The sequence below is a fragment of the Symphodus melops genome (genome assembly GCF_947650265.1).
Source record: "Symphodus melops genome assembly, chromosome: 14".
Classification (NCBI taxonomy): Eukaryota; Metazoa; Chordata; class Actinopteri; order Labriformes; family Labridae; genus Symphodus; species Symphodus melops.
The window spans coordinates 20,515,561-20,535,121 of NC_136704.1; the positions used below are offsets into that span (position 1 = coordinate 20,515,561).

The 19,561-nt window shown below is 40.4% G+C and overlaps 1 protein-coding gene across 2 annotated transcripts in view; it reads left to right on the forward strand.

The window, feature by feature from the left end:
- The window catches only part of LOC306835354 (cadherin-18), a 182,545-nt gene extending 163,251 nt beyond the window's left edge, over positions 1-19,294 (forward strand). For both annotated transcript variants that reach the window (XM_079361835.1, XM_079361834.1), the window contains exons 11-12: positions 11,804-12,055; positions 18,465-19,294. In XM_079361835.1, coding sequence (XP_079217961.1) covers positions 11,804-12,055; positions 18,465-18,970 — 758 coding nt within the window. In that variant the 3' untranslated portion in view covers positions 18,971-19,294. The remainder of the gene's footprint in view (positions 1-11,803; positions 12,056-18,464) is intronic.
- The last annotated feature ends 267 nt before the right edge of the window (positions 19,295-19,561 follow it).

Sequence of the window (19,561 nt, forward strand, 5' to 3'; positions counted from 1 at the left end):
AGCCACATCCCCTTCCAGAGAGGGGCGTGGTCAGACACAGCTCATTTGAATTTAAAGCTACAGACACAAAAACAGCCTGTTCTCAACAGGGCAAAAATAGAGGAGTTCATTGACATGCTAAAATATAGATTTGGAGTATAATTTGAGGAAGAAACTTAACAGACATGTCTTGGGGAGCTCTGAAACGTATTTAAAGTGGTTGACAAGGAACTTAATAGTGGCCTTTAAATTTTAGAGCTTGCTGTTGAATACCATCACTTCCAGTTTGCGGTGCATACTTGTGACATCTCAGCTAGTGTAACATCTGTGTGCTTACTGCTACAGTAGGTATGATATGAATATCACAACATTTTGTAACTCAACATTTGGTAACCAGTTAAAATATTATTATTATTTATTAATGTTATGACTCATACAAAGATTGAAAACAGTTCATGAAGCATCCTCTGATTTAGGGGCCAGTTGAAATGTTTCATTATTTTATTGATGCATATGGCAGGACTTCTGCTTCCTTCTCTGATTCTGACTCACACGATTCTAACATACTGTTTAGAACTGCTCCAGACTGATTGTCATCTGCTCCATTTCGAGACGGAAGAAGCGCTTTGACTCGCTACTTTGGAGAGTCAATAAGTTTTTTTGCGCCTTAAATTGTGGTGCCTGCCGAGCCAGCCTCCCAAATTGGTATCAATTCAAGCCAGATGTTCTATGGCTGGGAGAGTCACCCATCTTTTTACTCACTATCACACATACACAGCTGTGTTCAGAAGTTCCATAAAACATAAATTCATAGCCCAGGCTTTTTTTTTTTTTTTTTTCAATCAGTGAAATTGCCTTACTCTAATTGGGATGGACAACTGTCAATGCGTGAAAGGACTGTAATTGTTTTCACGAAAAAAACTAATGAAAGCAAAGAATGGTAAAACAAAGAAGACACAATTGCAATAAAGGCTTTTTAGCGCTAGATAGACAGAGACTGAAATCAGGGACAGATGGGGAGAGAGTGCGGAATGACATATGGGAAAGGGGCCACTGGTCAGATTTGGACATGAGTCGCCCGCTTCGAGAACCACAGCCACTGTATATGGAGCGCACCTCAAACCCTTGGCCACGGTGCCCCGTGAGACTGCAAATTTACACCGGAATAAATATTTTACTAGTAAAAGTTGCCCTTATTTTTGCAACTTGAAATGCATTTAATTGAGACCTGACTTTTATTTATCACGAGGAGACAACAGGCTGGTTAAAGGGACCGAGTCCTTTATTGCCATTGGCTTTTATTTGAAGTTTTAAGGTGTATCAATGCAGGAAATGCTAAAAATTCACATCACATTATTTGGCATCTCGGTTAGGTTGTCGATTGATCTCTTCTGTTGCTTTAATTGCTTGCTCAATGTCTTTTATCATATGTGTTAAAAGTCTACAGCCACCTCGAATGTTGCATTTGAGTTCTTGTTTTTTTCTCAGTTTGTTTTCACTCCTTTGCAGTTTGAAAACACCAAAAAGTTCTCTGAACTTCCAGCCGCTGCACTCTTGACTTTGTGCCGCTTCTGTCATCTCCAGTCTCTTGCAGTCAACGTTCGCACTCGAACATAAAAGAAGTGTCAGAGTCACATCGCATCCTACTGCCACTGTGTTTTCGAACCTATTTACTGTGAGAGCGGGAGGAGAGACTCTATGTACCATACTGTTGACTCCTGTGTCTGATAATTAAAGTAAGCTCTTCACACTCTGAGCGACTTCTTTCAGTGCTGTTGTAGCAGACCAACAGTTGGTCGCCGCTCCATGCCAGAGCCTAATACACCCTCTGTTATTGTGCAGCTGACGAAAATCCCTCTCAGTCACTCACACAGCTAACTCTCTCATGACCTCCTTTCCTCCTCCGTTCCAGCTCACTAACAAAAGATCCTCATGAAGTTGGATTTTTGTGAAGAGTTTTTGCATTACAAAAAAAAAAAAAAAGGATTAAGTTCGAGTCACCCTGAAATGAATAACACTCCTCCTCCTCTCTTATTTCAGGTAATTTGACAATCATGACTTTTAAAAGAATCAATTATGCCAACATGGGAGGCCTTGTCTGTACTTCTAACCATATCTGATTTGTTCGAGTATATTCTCTCAGTACAACTGGTTCTTTTCTCACAGCTCCAGCTCTGCTTATCAAAGCAATGCGGCTAAACGTCGATTTGTAGCTTAACAGAGAACACGCAGGCACAGTCTTAGATTCAGATCAAGGTCTCTTCCTTGCTGTGGCACTAGGATCTTTGTTTGCGTAGAAGGCCTGACGTGCAGACGTGTTGATGGAGCTGGAGAGCCGAACGTGCGACATTAAATGCAGGTCAAACCTCCTACAGAGGATCAGGAAACCATTTAAAGCTGAGAAACAAAGGGGGGATGCTTCTACTCTGCTGCACCGGGGAAGCACTTTGTGTTCAACCTGTTCTGTTAAAAGCCCTTTAAATACATTCAACTTGACTATGGCCACTTTAGAATGACTGAGAGCTGAATGCCTCTTTGATCTCCCTCTCTGTCACATTGTGATGACATTTGCTTCTAAAAAGGCAATTAAACGGGGGCTATGATCTCTAAATAACCCACATACTTAAATAGATCCAATGATTTCTGCAGGCCTCTTCCTCCAGCGTGCATACAGAAGACCTTATAATATTACAGTTAATCAGCTGCGTTTAAAGGAACGCTGTCAAGCTGCTGATATGTGGGACGTTTAATTAGATTTTATGTCATTCACACTTCACTTGCAGTGGGTGTCACACTCGTACTTTCTAAATTAGGGACTCTGCTGAAACAGCATGATGTTTGAAAAAAAAAAAAGGGCAGAGAAACTTGTCTCATGCTGGTTTTGTCAAAAATAGCAAAAACAAACAAACACACACACATTACATTGGAATAATTGATCTGCTTGCAAAGTGTTCATTCAAAGTAACAGGACGGGTATTGTTCAATCGTGATACAATCAGGAACAGCAGGTATAAAGGGGCAAGCAGAGCAAATAACTCCCACTCTTATACAATAAAGATGAAAAAAAAAAGTTAATAGTTAAAGGAAAAACACAACAGCTGTGAATGGGCTTAATTGTATACAACCCAAGTCCTGGAGCATCCCCTTCTATTCACTTTTGTGTTGTGAATGATTGCCTTTATTGCCTTGATTTGCTGATTATTTATTTAGTCCACAGCGGGGGCGTTTCTAGATGGTTGGCCAGGGGTGGCCTGGGCCCCACTTTAAAGAATGAAAATGGTTTAAAAGAGTCCATTTAGCGCTTTTTTAAGGTTTATTTTGGGGCTTTTTAGCCTTTAATGGACAGGACAGTGGATAGAGTCGGAAGGTGGAGAGAGAGTGGGGAGAGTCATGCAGTAAAGTTGCCGCAAACCCGAGTCACCCGCACGAGGACTGTAGCCTCGATACATGGGAGCGCGTGCAGTGCCACTGCGCCACCGGCGCTCCCCATTGAGTCCTTTTTTAAACATGTGTTTTATTCGATTTCTTTGTTTTGTAACATGTTTTTACTGTCTGAGATCCAAACTCCACAATTTTTTTATGAAATCAACTTGATTGGCTGAGAAATTACAGAAATTTGGGTCGCAATTCTTCTCTGAATAAGTTGGTACTGGGTCCTGAGGCAAGACCAGTTGAGAACAATGCGCGTAGAGTGTATTAATACTTTTTTTCCTTTGAATCCTGAAACCTTTCTGTGTGTAAAACGAATCAACTGAATAACATAATAGCAGTACTCTGAAGTCCTGCTTGATGGTAGCAGCAGAAGTGTACAGGTGAACCCATAATTACATTATACAGGGAAACACAGTGGAACAGAGATGCCGTACTGTGATGGTGAGAATAAGCAGTGCGCAAAACATATTGTGTGCTTTCTTTTTTTCACGCACAGCCTGATCACTGACTGCTATCTGTTGTCACTGCTGGGCATGTTTTGTTACAGTAAGCCTTACTGAGTCAGACTAATCCTTGCTGAATACAGGAGCTTCTTTTAAAACAGGGCATTGTTATATTTGTGTCTTAATACGCATGAAAAGTCTATTATTTCTACAAAGAATGCTACTAGCCCTTTGAAAAACACGGATACATTAATCATTAGTAGAACCTGCCCCGTAATAACTCTTTGCTGAATAATGTGATGGGTGTTTGGCACAGAAGTTTAGTATGTGACTGGTTTTACTTCAGAAAGCCCCTATGAACCAAATAATGACAGTATAATTGGTGTAATGCAGACTAATTACAGTCTATAACTTGGCACATGTGAAGCATATTTCAGTTTTCATGCAGTGTAAAACCCAGAACGCCTTGTCAGTATGTTGGTGTTTAATGGATGGTTGGGAAATGCTGTGAAATAAAATTAGGCATAGGTTATAATGAAAATCATTGACATGAAATACAACAATATTAAGGTAAACTATGGGTTATGGGTAGAAATAACTCTATTCTTAATGGAAGACTAAACATGCAGTATATACTTGGCTTTAAAAAAAGCTCTTGGAAGTATAAATTATGAGGCGCTAGCATTTCTCAGCACAACATCAGCAGCCTCAGTTGGACTGTGGGGAGCCAGTATTTTTTAGCAGTTGCCTTATATTAAGCTGATATAGCCAGCATTTCAGAAGCATCATGTGATATCAGTGAAGCAGCTCTTATTGGCACTTATCTTGTAGAGTTATCAGTTATGAATATGAACTGTTCTGATCTAAGATGCCTGTGAACAGTTCACAAACTAATGACGATGCCATTGATGTAACCTAATTTTGATGGAATACAAGTAGCTGTTTGTTTCAGGTCATTGTATACCTTTATTCAGAGAAATACAAGTAGACAGAAATTCAGTCAGAAATTGGGGAGACAGAGAGTGGGCAACGGCATGTGGGAAAGGTGCCACAGGTCACATTCAATCCGGGCTGCCCGCTTGATTTCCTGCTTAATGAGTCCAATGTGTTTCAGATACATCAACATTGAGTTCGCTCTTCAAAAGAAGAGTGGATTGTGGATTTACTGACGACCCATGTAGACCAGAGCATTGTAGATTATTCAGAGAATCTCACAGGAAATATACCATGTAGGGACTTATAATAGAAAATTCCAAATAAAATATATTGCAAGAGGAAACGTCTGTGTGAACTTCAACAACTTTACATTTCATACATTTTCTTGACATTTGCCGCCTGTATCACTTTAAGCCTCCCTAAATATTAAGCAGTCTTTTTTTTTAAAATCGTGCCACAACAATGTATGTAGTCCAGATGGCAGCTGGAGAAATGTTTCGTGCTGGATTTCTATCAGCAGCACCTACACACACCCACCAAAGTTCACAAGGAACCCTTATAAGTGCATGTGTAGGCAAGAGTGTGAAGTCTGTGGAGAAGTGGTTGTGTCGCGTGTGTCTATTGTTGGCACATTCATGGTTAGACTCTTTGGATCACACTTCATTTGTTCAGACATAAGACCGCTAAATGATAAAGATGTTTGCATTGTTGTATAACTTTTAAAATGTATAACAAATAAAATGCAATGTGGGATCTCATCAGTGATTTAGGCAGAAATGGGAAAACAGGGGGTGCAAAAAAAAATACAGGGGGTGCAATTTTTTTTCAGTGTCACTCACGAAGGCGCGGCACGGCGGAGCGGAGGTTATGTGCTCCCTAACACGCTGGTTTTGAAGAAAACTGAATAAGTCTCTAAATGGTGCATTCTGTTCAATAAGATGCATTGTTACACATTTTAGTTTTCACATTTTAGTTTTCCCAAGCTTGATAATGTTGATTTACTGTACAGCCCCTGCCCTGACACACCCCATCATCATTTGACTCACTTGGTTCATGTTGTCTAAACCCTTTGTAATTGGCCCACTACTTCTATCTGCACTTTCTTTAAAAAACAAACAAATAAATTCATAATATTACATGTGTCATCCAGTAATAATAGATCCCTATACCTTGATAAGTCAATTATCTGGAGCTAAACCCTGCAGTCCGTTGATTGGTTGAAAAAATCGTCACTTCCCGTGTTACGTCGGTAAACAAAACTCCGCCGTGTTTAAACCATTGACTGTAACACACAGCTGATTGTTTACGTCTGTATTTCTCCTCGCCGCTCACAGCCTTCTCTGAAACAAAGCTTGATTGAGTTCTTGTAATAAACAGTCACATGTCAATGACAAAGTGGATGAACTGCTGGATGTCTTCCAGCGTTGGTTTTGTTTATGTTGCGTTTTTCTCCTTTGTTGAATTTATTAGTTAGCGGTTAGCTGTTAGCAGTTAGATGCTATCATATGACGCTATTTACATAGCAGCTATCGTCATCCAGCTGACACGCCGTCTACCAAGGGCACGGGTGGCTGTAGAAACTAGAAACGTAAACGGGATCGGGTTTAAGCTTTTCATTACCGGTATTCGGCAAACATATTCTTTGTCAGAATTAGAATGTAGCCTAATCAGATATTTAGCGCACCCGTGTAGTAAGCACGTCTATCAAATGTAGATATTTGCACGGCCTAGGTCAAGCGTGCAATAATTTCAAGGCCGTGTTTTTTTTAAATAGGCCGTGCAAAAAGCGGTTTCGCAGCAGGCTACCTAAATCTATGGATCTCTTTTTTTTTTTAACCAGTATATTATTTCCAATGCACTTTCCACATTTGATTTGCACCTGCCTTCCTTACTGTGGAGGTCAACTTCCTGTTCAGTGGGTGTGTGGGTGTGTGTGTGGGGGGGTGGAGTTGTTGTTTAGTTGACTAGAGCTGCAACAGGATGTAGTTTAAAGTTACATTTTGCCAATTTCTCATGCAACATTTGCACAAATTCCCTGATCCTGGCTCCTTATTTGTCAGAATGGTATGCTTTTTGTTTGTCATTCGTGATATCAATAAATAATCTTTTCAGATTTGGATTTTTGGTTAAACATAAGAAGCAGGTCAAGGAAGTCTCCTTTAACCATAAGGGAAGTTTCTTTAATAATTCTCTTTTTTAGAACGTGAACTATGAATTAAATCATTGTGCCCCCCCCCCCCACACACACACACACACACACTCTCACACACCCCTCCCAATAGTTGACTCGAGCTGAGTTGAGAGTCACCAAAAATATCATCACAGTCTAGTCCTGCAGGTCTTACCCTTAAATATCCTCGTTTCTGCACGACACTGAACTCCACAGTTATTTTCATCTGCGGCTGTGCAACATCACTTAACTTCATATCTTGATATGGAGAGACATGAATGCATAAGTGATCCAAAAGTTATGTAAGTGATTCTTCACCTCTCATGCTAATGATTTGGAAGAAGGAAAAAAAAAAACATGGCCATATGCCTGTTAGTGGCTCAGACTGTGGCTTAACGAACCTAATGAGAGGGGATTCCACAGAGTTGTTCAGAAATCACTCGTATGCATATTAATGCGTTTTCTTCATGGGCTTGAAAATCAAACACTTGGATAAAAGAGGAAACCTTATTGCCGGTGATCTGTAAGATAACGCATCAAAAGGATCTGCATGACTTGAAATGTCACGTGACGTGCATTTAAAAGCACATTTTCCATCATTTCTTGGGTGGTCACCCACCTCTCACTTCCTGTACCGTCATGGTAGCAGAGCCGTCACAGCACACTTTAACTCTGTCTCTGCTCAATCGTGCACTCTCTCCTGGTATGCGGCTGCTGCTAGCTGCAGATGGCCCCTCTCACTGTGGCGTTAATCAACAAGCGCACGGCTCAGCCCCCCTCCCACCCACCTGCGACAAGAGGCGGTTTAATGTGAAATTAGCGTGACATAATTGATGTGCACTTCCTTGTCGCGGCCTGTACAAGGACCTGTGGTGCTGCGGGTCTGTGTGCTTCAAAGTGTGCAGGCTGTGAGGGCGAACACAGAGCCTGTCTGTCTCAGCCTCCGTCTCCGTCCTCCCTGCTATCTCTCTGTGGCTTGCAAACACAACTCGTCCCCCCCCCTTTTCATTCGCCTCCCCCTCTTCTCTCATTTTCCGCCTCCCCCTTCTCTCCTCCTTATTTGCATCCCTCACTCTCCACTCTCTCAAACTCCCCCAACCACCACCACCCATCTGCTTGCTGATACGGTGATACTGCGAGTCTGACTTAATAAAGCTTGAAGTACGTGTTGTCATTCCAACTGTCGATCATTGTAATTATTCATAGATGGAGCTGAGATTGGAGTGGGAGGCAAGGTCTCAGAGCAGCAGCTCGATAGTACAGCATAGCGGAGGTATTTTTTTCACTGGGAGGAAAGGAGGAGGTTGTCTTATGCACGATTCAGCATTTTCTTTTTGTACTTAAAATATCTTGTGAATATATATGAGCATGGAATGTGTCATCTGTGAGTTAGTGGTAAATGGTCATGTGAGGCACTGGTTAGTCATACATATACCAGATAAACCTAGCTATGTTTTTTGAATGAACAGAGATGTTTGAACATGTACTGTAGCTGTTGGATCTTAAACTATAATTGAGTCCCTATCCCGTAGCTCATCGAGTTTGAGAGACAAGATTCTGTCTAGAATTGTTATATTTATATTCATGATCATTTTTTTAGCTATTTATTTCATGATATATGAAGTAGTAATTTTATTTAGCAGGGTAGTCCCTTTAAGATTAGATAACTCGTTTTCTTTTTCAGTGGAGATGTGGCCAAGAATAGCAGCAATCCACAGTTTAAACACATGCAAACTCCTTAATTGGAAAAAATCCAAATTAAATCATCATCTGAAAATGTTGCATACTGAAAGTTTGAATTCAAGACTTTTCACTTTTGGGTTTAAAAACCATTAGGGTAACAGGGTTACACCAGCATTCATGAACAACACATTCTTAATATCAAGGACAGGTGAAAAGGTGAACTCAATACTTATTTTTTTTACATTTAAAAAAGTATTTAAAAGAAGATACCAACTCATATCATGCCTGTATGTTTTTCTCTGACAATGCTCTTCTTGCTGTTTTTGAAGGTATCAAGGTTTAGTTGTGTCTGCATCGGAAAAACAAGACACAGCCAACATAGTTCCTCTTGTGCTAATTGCAATGCATGCAGGATTTGGAAATCTGTATGCAGGCTTGGATGCACAGCAGGACGAATCTGTGTAACCAGCATTAAAATAAAAAGTAGATTTTGTCCAAGGCAATTAATATTGATTATAAATAGAAGTTGGACCAGAACTGAACCTTGAGGTACATCCGTTTGTAGTACTTCACAGGTAACACCTTCTTACTAAAGAGTCTACCAGTGAAGAAGTTTGCAAACCACTCAACAGCTTTAAGACGATCTCATGAGATGCTGTGATTAACAAAAGACCTTTGAGCAAAAAGGTTAATAAAATAAAATCAATGATACAGCTCATCCACTCAAAGACACCTCTTTGGGTTGGTTCTTTTGCCAAAACCAAAATTCTAACATGACAGATAAATGCAGAAAATCTTCACATTTAGACTCCTGGAAACAGACAGCCAGTGTTTTACAACTCAGGGAGAAAAAAAAGAAAAAAATCTCTGTCTTATACTTTGTACTCCATAACCCCTCTCTCTCACACAGCATGCATGCACAAGTCAGCATTGCGTGGAAGACACTGAATGGTAAGGCATCAGTTTAGCCAAGCTTGGCTGTGTGATGGCCTTTGAGTGGGTCTAAGCTTCTTAGCATGCTCGCCTTTGCAACAAAGTGCTAAACAACCCTGACAAATTTTAAAAAGAAAATTTAGCCTGTAATGTTGCAAAAGGAATCAACTGCCCAGTAGCAATGTTTGTGTAGATACAATGGTGGATTTAAAGCCTGGGAATGATGTGCTCGTTTGGATTACAATCTAGACTTGGCAGCTAGCAATCCAACCTCAACAAATGTTAGTGTAAAGCTTTTATTAATGCCCCGCTGTCTTGTTGTACTCCAAATTGTTCCTGGATGGTTACAAAAATCCTTTTGGATTTTCAAATTCAAATCAACATCCTTTTTATTTCAGACAACGATTTTTATAAAATGCAAAAATGTGACTCAGTTATCATAAAGAGAAATCTTAAACACTTACAGTATATGTTCCGACTATCAGTGCAGATTCTGATCAGAACAAATGTTCTCTTCAGCGACACCTCCTTCATCCCTTAGCTCTTCCCTCCTCCTCTGTCTCAACACTTTCCTGACACCTCCTGTCCTTTTTCAAGAGCAGGATTCTTTAGTTCAGAGACTGTAGCAGACGAGTGCTGATCTGAAAACAAGATTCTTCGATCTATTAAAAAAAAAAAAAACAGATACATCTCAAAGTTGGTTTTGGTTGTTACATTTAATGTATTTTAGGCCAAATTTAAGTATTTTATTATGAAAGCCAGTTAGTTATCCTTATCCGGAGCTTCGCTGTGTGGTCTTGATTACCTCTAGACATGTTCAAGTCTCAATCTTGACACGTTCCAGACATGGTCATGATGTGGTCTTGGTTTGAATAGTCTTGACTATCACCCATATCACATTAAAGTTAAGTAAAAAAAATCACCTCATATTCTCTTTCATCAAAACATCCAACACGGTTTTTTTTTTTCATGCTTTGAAAAACAATATCCCCTCACAATCCAAACCCAAACAAGTATGAGACATTTTGATTTTAAGGTACAGACGCACTTAATCTACTGTCAGCTGTTCTCATTTTCTCGATGGCCTTGCTTGATTCCTTGGATTAAACTCCGAGAAACTTCCTAGCACTTGGCTGGAACTCATTCGGTGCTGTTGTTGCTAAAGCAGTATAGACAAAAAAAGAAGTTAAGGGTGAAAGTCAATGTAGCATTGTGACTCAGTTTCGATTCTGTGGATAACTAGACCATAAAGCCAAACAGAGTCAATGGAAGCTCTGTCAGGGTTGCTGACCTCGTCTTTGTCCATAAAGGAGTTCTTATTGCTTCTCAGGATTTCTTTTTTAGCGTATAAATAAATGTATTTAAACATACAGCATAAAAAATTATTTACATCAATTTCTCCATCTTTTATATAATCTCGCTCTCAAATTTCACGATCCAAAGATGTCAAAAATAAACTTGGCTGCTGCAGTTGGCTGCAGAAATATAGAGGGTATTGGCATTTAGCCCGCTGTGCATGATGTACTGTAGATATCCTCTTCCTCATCTTTATGACAAACAAATCAATATAAAGGATGTAAGGAGGAGTGTAGAACACCTTTTCATCCTTCTTTTCAGAGTTTTAGTGTCGACTGAACTTGTGCAGCACAGACGTTTGGTGTTCATCACTGAGATTGTGTCACGCACCCTCGTTGGAGTCTATCGAAGGAATAGCTCAAACAATACAAAGTACACAATGAAGCGTTGCACCTGTGTTTCTATTTGCTTCCTCTTCTTTATTGAATCCCTCTCCCGTATGCTTTAGCTCCCTGCAAATGCAGCATCTTTTTTTTCCCATTTAATTTTATCTACCTGATCACTTCCATTAGCGGCGTTTCTGCAAAGACTACACTGAATTGTGCTTTTGCAGTGCATTAAAATACTAAAACACATGGAAAACATTGAAATTAATCAGCCTTGAAACACAGGGAAATTTTCCGTAGATATATATATCCATTTCAGATAGTCAGAGACAAAAATCTAATTCACAATGGCAAATATTATGGGCATGTTTCTTTGAACTGACATTTCTTGCCTTTAATTAAACATCTGTCATTATTAAAAAAATAATTGCAGGCTTCACTAAAAGACTCAGAGACACACACAATTGAGAAGAAAGAGGAAACCATCAATTAGTCTTTTAGCCGATGCCTTTAATGTTCCTTCATTTCTTAATTTTTCTTTACAGACAGCACAGCGAGCATCATTGCCAGGCGGCGGCGTTTCAACCATCTGACCCAGGAGCTATACGAGCTGCCCATCGTGGTGTGGGACGGTGGGGAGCCATCGCTGAGCGGCACCAGCACCTTGACCCTGCGGGTGTGCCCATGCCAGCGCCACGGCAGGATTCGGAAATGCCAGGGGGAGGCGTTCCTCACCTCAGCAGGACTCAGCACTGGGGCACTCATTGCCATCCTGCTGTGCATCGTCATCCTGCTGGGTAAGTTGGGACAGCAACTGTTGAGACTTACAGGGGGGTTGCTGCTGCCCGGGGACCAAATATCCTCAGGGCATGGACCGAGGAGATGAACCGTAAAAGTCAGGGAAAGGTGGAAAGGGTTTGACAAGAGCAGGGAAAGGAGAGAGGGGGATGCATAGACATGTGCAGACACAGGTAGAATTCAGAATGAGGGTAGAAAAGGAGTTGGTGAGGACAAAGAGAGCATAGAAGAGGCGAATGGAGTTTGCAGGGTCAGTGTGATTCAGAGAGGAGGTGTGCACAACTGAGAACAAACCTGCAAGTGGCTCAGGAGGGAAAAATGAGTCTGAGAGCCAGCAGCAGCACTCGGTAGTTGTAAGTCAGCAAGCTATGGGGGGCTAGATGGTTTATAGCAGGTGCTTAAGACCTCCATAGCAAACAATACCCAATATAATATTACATCAGTAAAACAACATTGATTATTACAGCTACAGAGCTTCTTTTTTAAAACAAAGCACAAACAATGTTCAAACATTACAAATAATGTTCACCAAAAAAACATCTAGCTTGAGTAAACATCTGACTTTAACGATTTGGTCAAGCAGAGACATGTTCCTGTTATGGACGCAGCAATGTACACCACTACGTAGCAGCGGCCTACAAGCTGTGGTTAATCTTAGCTGGAGGTAAGCAGCACATGAAGCTTTAGCCCACATTGCCAATTTATATCACAAACATTTTAATTAGTCTGTAAGTTGTTTTCACTCTCAACTTAACCTTGTCAACCCTCACCTGTTTATCAGTCCATAACCAGCTAACTAGCTTCATCAGCTCTGGTTCCTGCTAACTTCCTAGCCTAACTTCAGTGATGTTTCCTATAAGAGAGGGAGACGTGGGATGATTTCAAAGAACCAATTAAATGTCCGAAAACAAAGACAGCACAGATCGGCAGTCATAATTACCTTGCTTGAACTTGTATCATTTATTTTAGCACCTCTTTCATGTTGCCATTGCTGAGAGCAGTGAGGGTTTGTGTTTGGAAAGGCAGCTTGAATCAGAAAATCAGATTACACCGAAATCACATTTGTTCATGATTTGAATTTGCATTCAAATGCGCTCTCTCACTCTGCAACTGAACCTTCCTTCCCCGAAACGCCCCCCTGCCTGGCATGTGTTTGACATGGCATGTTGCGAATGGAGGAGCAGAGGACAAGCATGGAGGAACGTGGTGACAGCCAGCACAGATAGCACTCGCGTTGATTCCGTGTGTGACGGATGTGTTCTGCGCCATGAATACCAAACTCCATCTGAAACACAGAGAAAATGAGCCGTGCTACGTCCATGTTAGCAGCTCATTGCTGCACCCAGGAAACAAGCTAACTTTGAATGAGTGTGAGTGCCTTATGAATATCGACACCAGTCTATGTGATAACAGCACATGACTAAATTTAATCAGTGATTATAGATAATGTCTACATTTTCTATGAACACTGATTAAATTTAGTAAAGCGAACATTTACTGTTAGCTTGATTCAAATTGGGATGGGATGAGATGACATGGACCAATTTCTACCTCTGTAAACAAAACTGCAGGAAGACATGATTAGACTAAACAGCCTAATAACAAAGCTTCACACCCCCCCTCTGTTCAGTGATGGTCTGTGGACATTAGCCCGTGAAGGTCATGCATATTCATACTAGCTCTCTTCCTCCTCTAACCCTCTGGCTGTGGCGAACAAAAGGCCATCACCACTGTTTGGAGCAGACACTTGAGTGAGAGACACACGCTGAATTTGTAATTGTCAGCACAAGGCTAGTTGGGACAGAGAGAGAGGGGGAAAAAAAAACAGGAATAAGACCGAGGGCTTATCACAACTTTTTCTTTTTCTTTTTCTTTTTTTTCTTTCATGATGAACCCGTCGTGCATTTTGGGTTCACACTTTCCTGTTACAAGCCATGAGTCTCACACATTGCTCACCTAAGGGACTGAGGTTTGCTGACCTGTTACATCGAGAGATTCACAATTTTCTCAGTGGGTCAGTCAGTTAAAATTACAGGATCATTCATTTCACTTGCCTGCAACATTTCTTATTCATTCTCAAACGTCTTCTCCAATTAAAAGAATCAAATTGGTTGTCCTGGGTCTATTGTCGATGCTACAACATCCCCAATTGAATAAGCGTCTCTGGTAAGGCAAAGCATGAAGTTGTCATACTCATTGGGCCTGTTTACAACTGGTAGTAACATATGATCTCTATCTGGATCCATAAACAGCCCTTTGCACTCTTACCATTTTATGATAAAAGGCATCATTAAATGTTTCCTGCTATTATTGAAATCAGATCCAAATATGTAAATAACTTAGACTTTATATAGGATGCATTCCAGGTCAATGAAAGCAATGGTATAGAGACGCACCACCTGTTTTTAAATCTTGTTTTTTTGATGGAAGACATGATCGCTTGTGCTTCTACTTTTAGCATTTACAGATTGTTTGAGCTGGCTGAAGTCTTGGAATGGATCTGATTTAATTAGGAATGTATTCATGCTGTGCGAATTAATATTAACACATGGGTGCTATCCAGACACTATTTCTATTGGAATGTGATCTAGCTGATCCATGGCAGTGGCAAAGCCAGCGCATCATTTTCATACCCATAAATAGAATTGGCTTACCCTTTCAGTTCTTGCATATGCGATTTGTTAGTGTCAGATAGTTAAACGTCGGCCAGATTAATGTCCATGTTATATCTCTTTGCCCGCTAATGAGTCATTTTAATTGAACCTATAGTAAGGGTGTTCCTTTGAGCTGGTTTAGTTAATAATGCCCTTTAGACATGACTTAAAGAACATGAAATATTCATATAAGATCATTGTTTCGATTGTACGATAATTACATTTCAAATGAAATGGTAATGAACTAACAAAGAGGGATATTATTAAAGATACAGTCATATCATGCATATAATGCTGCATGTAGACTGAATCCAACCACTGGATCAACATTTGTTTATTTGGTGATTGAGAAGCATTCTCTACAAACGCACCCTAACCCTAAAATCAGCACAACCTATATTTAAAGTTTAATCAAAAAGGTAACTGGAGTAAAATGTTTAATCAAAACGTAAAATATAAAAAAAAAAACATTAAGTTGGCAATGGCATTAAATGTATTGTCCATGGTAAATAAGAGCTATGATAAATGTGTTTCAAAAGCACAATACAGCACATCTCGACGAGTAGCTGATTTTAAACATTGTAGTTGTAACTTTGCAGAGTTTTTACTTTTGTATTAAAGTTTTTTTCTTTCATTCAGTACAGGGTTTTTGCTGTTGCTATAGCCATTTACCCAATTGACCAGTAACAGCATGTTCTTTAGATTAAACATATTATTTTATATTATAATATGGTCCTCCAGAATTCCTGCCAACCGGGGTAAATGCAGCATAAATGAGACTTCTGCAACAGCTTCTGCTGCAGTAAACAGATAGTTGTGATGTGGACTAATGCTCCCTGATGCAGCAAGTAGTACTCTGAGCAACAGTTAGAGCTCAACTGGCCTTGGCTAGGCTTATGAAATGACCTGAATGCACCATTGAGGGAGCATTAATGGAGAGAGTGCATTACAATACGGTGTGCATAGTGGATAGGAAGATACTACAAATACAAGTAGATCATGAACTCTGGAAAGTGAAGTCTGGTTTATGAAATGCTGCTGAATAATGACCGTGCATTAACTGGGTGCCTGGGTTTTTATTATATTCTGGCTGTTTACCTCAAAACTACTTTGAGGTCTTTAAAAGATTGTGGGAGCAGGAAGAGGCTAAAAATGAAGCAGCTCGAAAATATGCATGGGGGAAGAAAAACGACAAATTCTTACTGCTGCTTACCGTGATTGACCCAGCTCACCTGCACACTCTCACATCCTTACATTGTGTAATTGGTTTGCTTTAAACAAGTTTGGCGATAAGCACTGTCCCACACAAATTGCATTTTTCACCCTTTGGCACCCCACTCGGGGTGCCTCTGCACTAGGTGGAGTCGAGTGGAGTGAATTTGTTTCAGAGATTAATCATATGCAGGGTGCAGTGACATTTCATTTCATGGAACTACACTGAACAATGAAAAATATGCAGATGGATAAATATGTTCATGTCTGGGTTCATATGTAGATGTAAGCACATTTTTAGCCAGTAATAAAATACTTTATTTGGTTGAATTCTAAAGTTTTCGCATAAACAGGGCTTTTACTTGTGTGTGTTTGTGTATATGTAGCGGGGTAGTTAACTTAATGGGGCTATTTGTAACTTCTAAAAATACCATGTTTCTATTGACACTGCAGTCCACTAGGCTAACTGCATCAGCAACTTGTTGCTAGCTCTTGCCATCACTCGTACGTTCACGAGCGAGCATCTTCACATGGTCTACAGGACGCTCCCTCCATGTTCACGTTCATGTTCATCCGTGTTCACTCTAGTTTTCGCCCTAGACCGGTGAGATTCTAGTTTGCCTCGACAGGCTTCTACAGATAAAACCTTTTTTGGTTTCTTGTGCATAGTGTAGTCAGCGAAAAATGTAGACGGGTTCAACATTTTTGCATACAATACTGTGTTTTACTTCACATCTCATTTAAATAAGTGTGACCACCAATTCTGTAATGTCCATTTTGTTCTTCCTGTGCACTCCTTTGCAAGTAATTACCTTCATGGTCATCCCCGTGAAATAAGGATTTCACTTGTTGTTAAGGTTGACCGTGTAACCCTGCATGTTTAGTTTTGGCCCACTTATCTTTACTGCTTTTTAGAATAGGATTATTCTCACCTGCACAGGTGAATTGAAGAATTAAAAGGGTCCAGTGTTTGACTCCACATCTCAAGTTTAGTGACCATACACTTTTTGTCTGAGGCTTCAATTTGCCTCTCAAAATTACTTCATAGTCCGTCGACAGCATTACTCAGCTACCACAAAAATGTGTCGCCTGAATGAACATAATACATGAGCAAATCTACTGCATCATTGAATCATGAAAGTTATGCAAGCTGAAACCTCTCCCTCCTTATAATCCAAAACCACCACTTTTTTATTTTTATTCTTTTTTTATTTTGTTTATTATTTCCTGAGGGTAAATTCTGGTTTACACTTATTGAGAGACCGACTTAAAAAAAAAAACATGTGCACCCCCTCCCTGTCTATCCACTGAGTGGTCAACTTTAAATCAACTTAATGAAGCTGATCTTACCTCGTGGTGTGCTGCTGTTTCAATAAATACAGTGTGCAAGTTCGACCAAAAATCTTTACTGTCCATCTAAAAGGGTGGTTTTCATGAGTTTGGTTCCCCTTCCTGTTCTTCGAAATCCTTCCCCTGCTAACATCCTCTGCAGAAACACTATCTATCTGATCTATCAATCTCGTCTCTGCTAATGTCGCATAATGAACTCCGAGGAAACAGCACTTCTGTAAAATGTACTTCCTCAGCTAACGCCATTCTACAAAATAGATGTTGGTGTTAACATCCTGCAGAGAGGTCATCATTAACCCATAGAAGTAGAACTCTCATTAGCTGTGGGAACATGTTCAAAGCAGTAGCAGACCATCAAATATAACTTGGCTTCGTGACTTCATTAACAGTTAGACAGGATAATTCACATTATAAGGTACTTATCTACAGAGACATTTTTCCAACATATTGCCATATTTTCTTTAATGTTGCTCAAACAGCCATTTTTTTTTATACCTCATTTTACAGGCCTTACCTAAAATAAGGGGCTGATCTCATGAGACATACTCCCATTTGCTGACACATGTTCTCTTTATGTTTTTTGCGACGTATTCCATTTTGGCTGGATGTGAGGTTGAATTTGCTCCACAGATTATGATAATGTGTACATTGTCATCATCTCAACAGCTTGCATTCAAAGTCTCATCACAGACAATGCTAATGCGGTTGTATTATTGATTTACAACTCCTCACCGCTTGGCCGGTTTCAGTGTCCTGATGGAAAATTGGATAAATATGCACATAAAATCGGCTCGTGTTCGTTTGGTTGGCTGTTTACGAACCACAGCATGTTTGTCTGTCATGAGCAATGAATTAACAAACGACACAAGCACACTCAGGGATTGGTATTAGCATAAAAACATGGTGGAAGATTGTAACCACATTCAGCTGTTCTATTATATGATGTTGTTCTGCTAAGGGGTTTGTCAATTTAATTGTTGAGAAAAGCAATTTTCTCTCTGTCTGACTTTATTTTCTAACTATTAAATGTGTCAGTTTATCATACAAAGTCATTTCCAAGGATTTAACTTGCTTCTTTATTGTCACATTAGGTTTTTTCCCTTCCTTTTTGAGGGTTATTATCCTTGGCAATTCTCATTATTATTTTAGTTGTAGCATTGATGCAAAACAATTTTCTGCTTCTGTCTTCCAGCCATCGTCGTTCTCTTCATCACTCTGAGAAGGAGCAAAAAAGAGCCTCTCATCATCTCCGAAGAGGACATCCGAGAGAACGTCGTCACATACGATGACGAGGGCGGAGGCGAGGAGGACACCGAGGCCTTCGACATCATCGCCCTTCGAAATCCGGCTGCAGCAGAGGAGCTCAAGTTCCGGCGGGACGTTCGCCCGGAGGCGAGGCACCACTGCGGTCCCTCCCGAAGCCGTAAGAGCCCGACTGTGGAGCTCGACGAGGTGGACGTGCACGAGTTCATCAAGCAGAGACTGGTGGAGGCCGACATGGACAACAGCGTGCCGCCCTATGACTCCCTCCAGACCTACGCCTACGAGGGCCAGGGCTCACCCACAGGGACCATCAGCCCTGTAGACTCTCCTGGTACACAATCAGAGCAGGATTATAACTACCTGGACGACTGGGGGCCTGAGTTCCAGAAACTGGCAGAACTTTATGGAGAGGCAGAGTCGGATGTGAAGACCTAGTCTGTGATATCGCCTTTGTTCCCACCAAATCAGTTTGAAAACCGTTTTTCAAATTTTCAGTGAACAAAATGACGAAACAGACGCTTTTAAACTGTTCCAGGTTTTCAACGTTTACTGTTGAACTGAAAAGACCTCTTCTTCTTTTTTTTTTTCGTTTGTCCTTTTTTTTTTTTTTGTGGCTTTGGGTCATGGGTTGTTCATCGGAAAGTATTAAATCAGATTTTAAGACTGAAGAAAACTATGAGAGGAAAAAAGGAAAACAATATTTTCCTCAGTGTATATTTTTTATTACTCAATAAAGTCCTGAAATCCATATGAGTGGATATGTGAAAGGATGGTTTGTGTCTTCTTCCTCCACGAGTGGATGTATGCTGCAGCGTGCAGCTAAGATTATCACGGTGCTGTAGGAGGCCTTTTCAAAGGTGTTCGTGATTCACCACACAGAGGATGATGCTGAGCCAGACATATGCACAGAAACGACACCTCCACTCAAATGAGCTTACATTATGTCCTCTGTCATGTACTCCACACTGCAATTATCTCTGAAAAAGTAATCCATATGTGGTTATCTATGTACATGTTTACATCAGT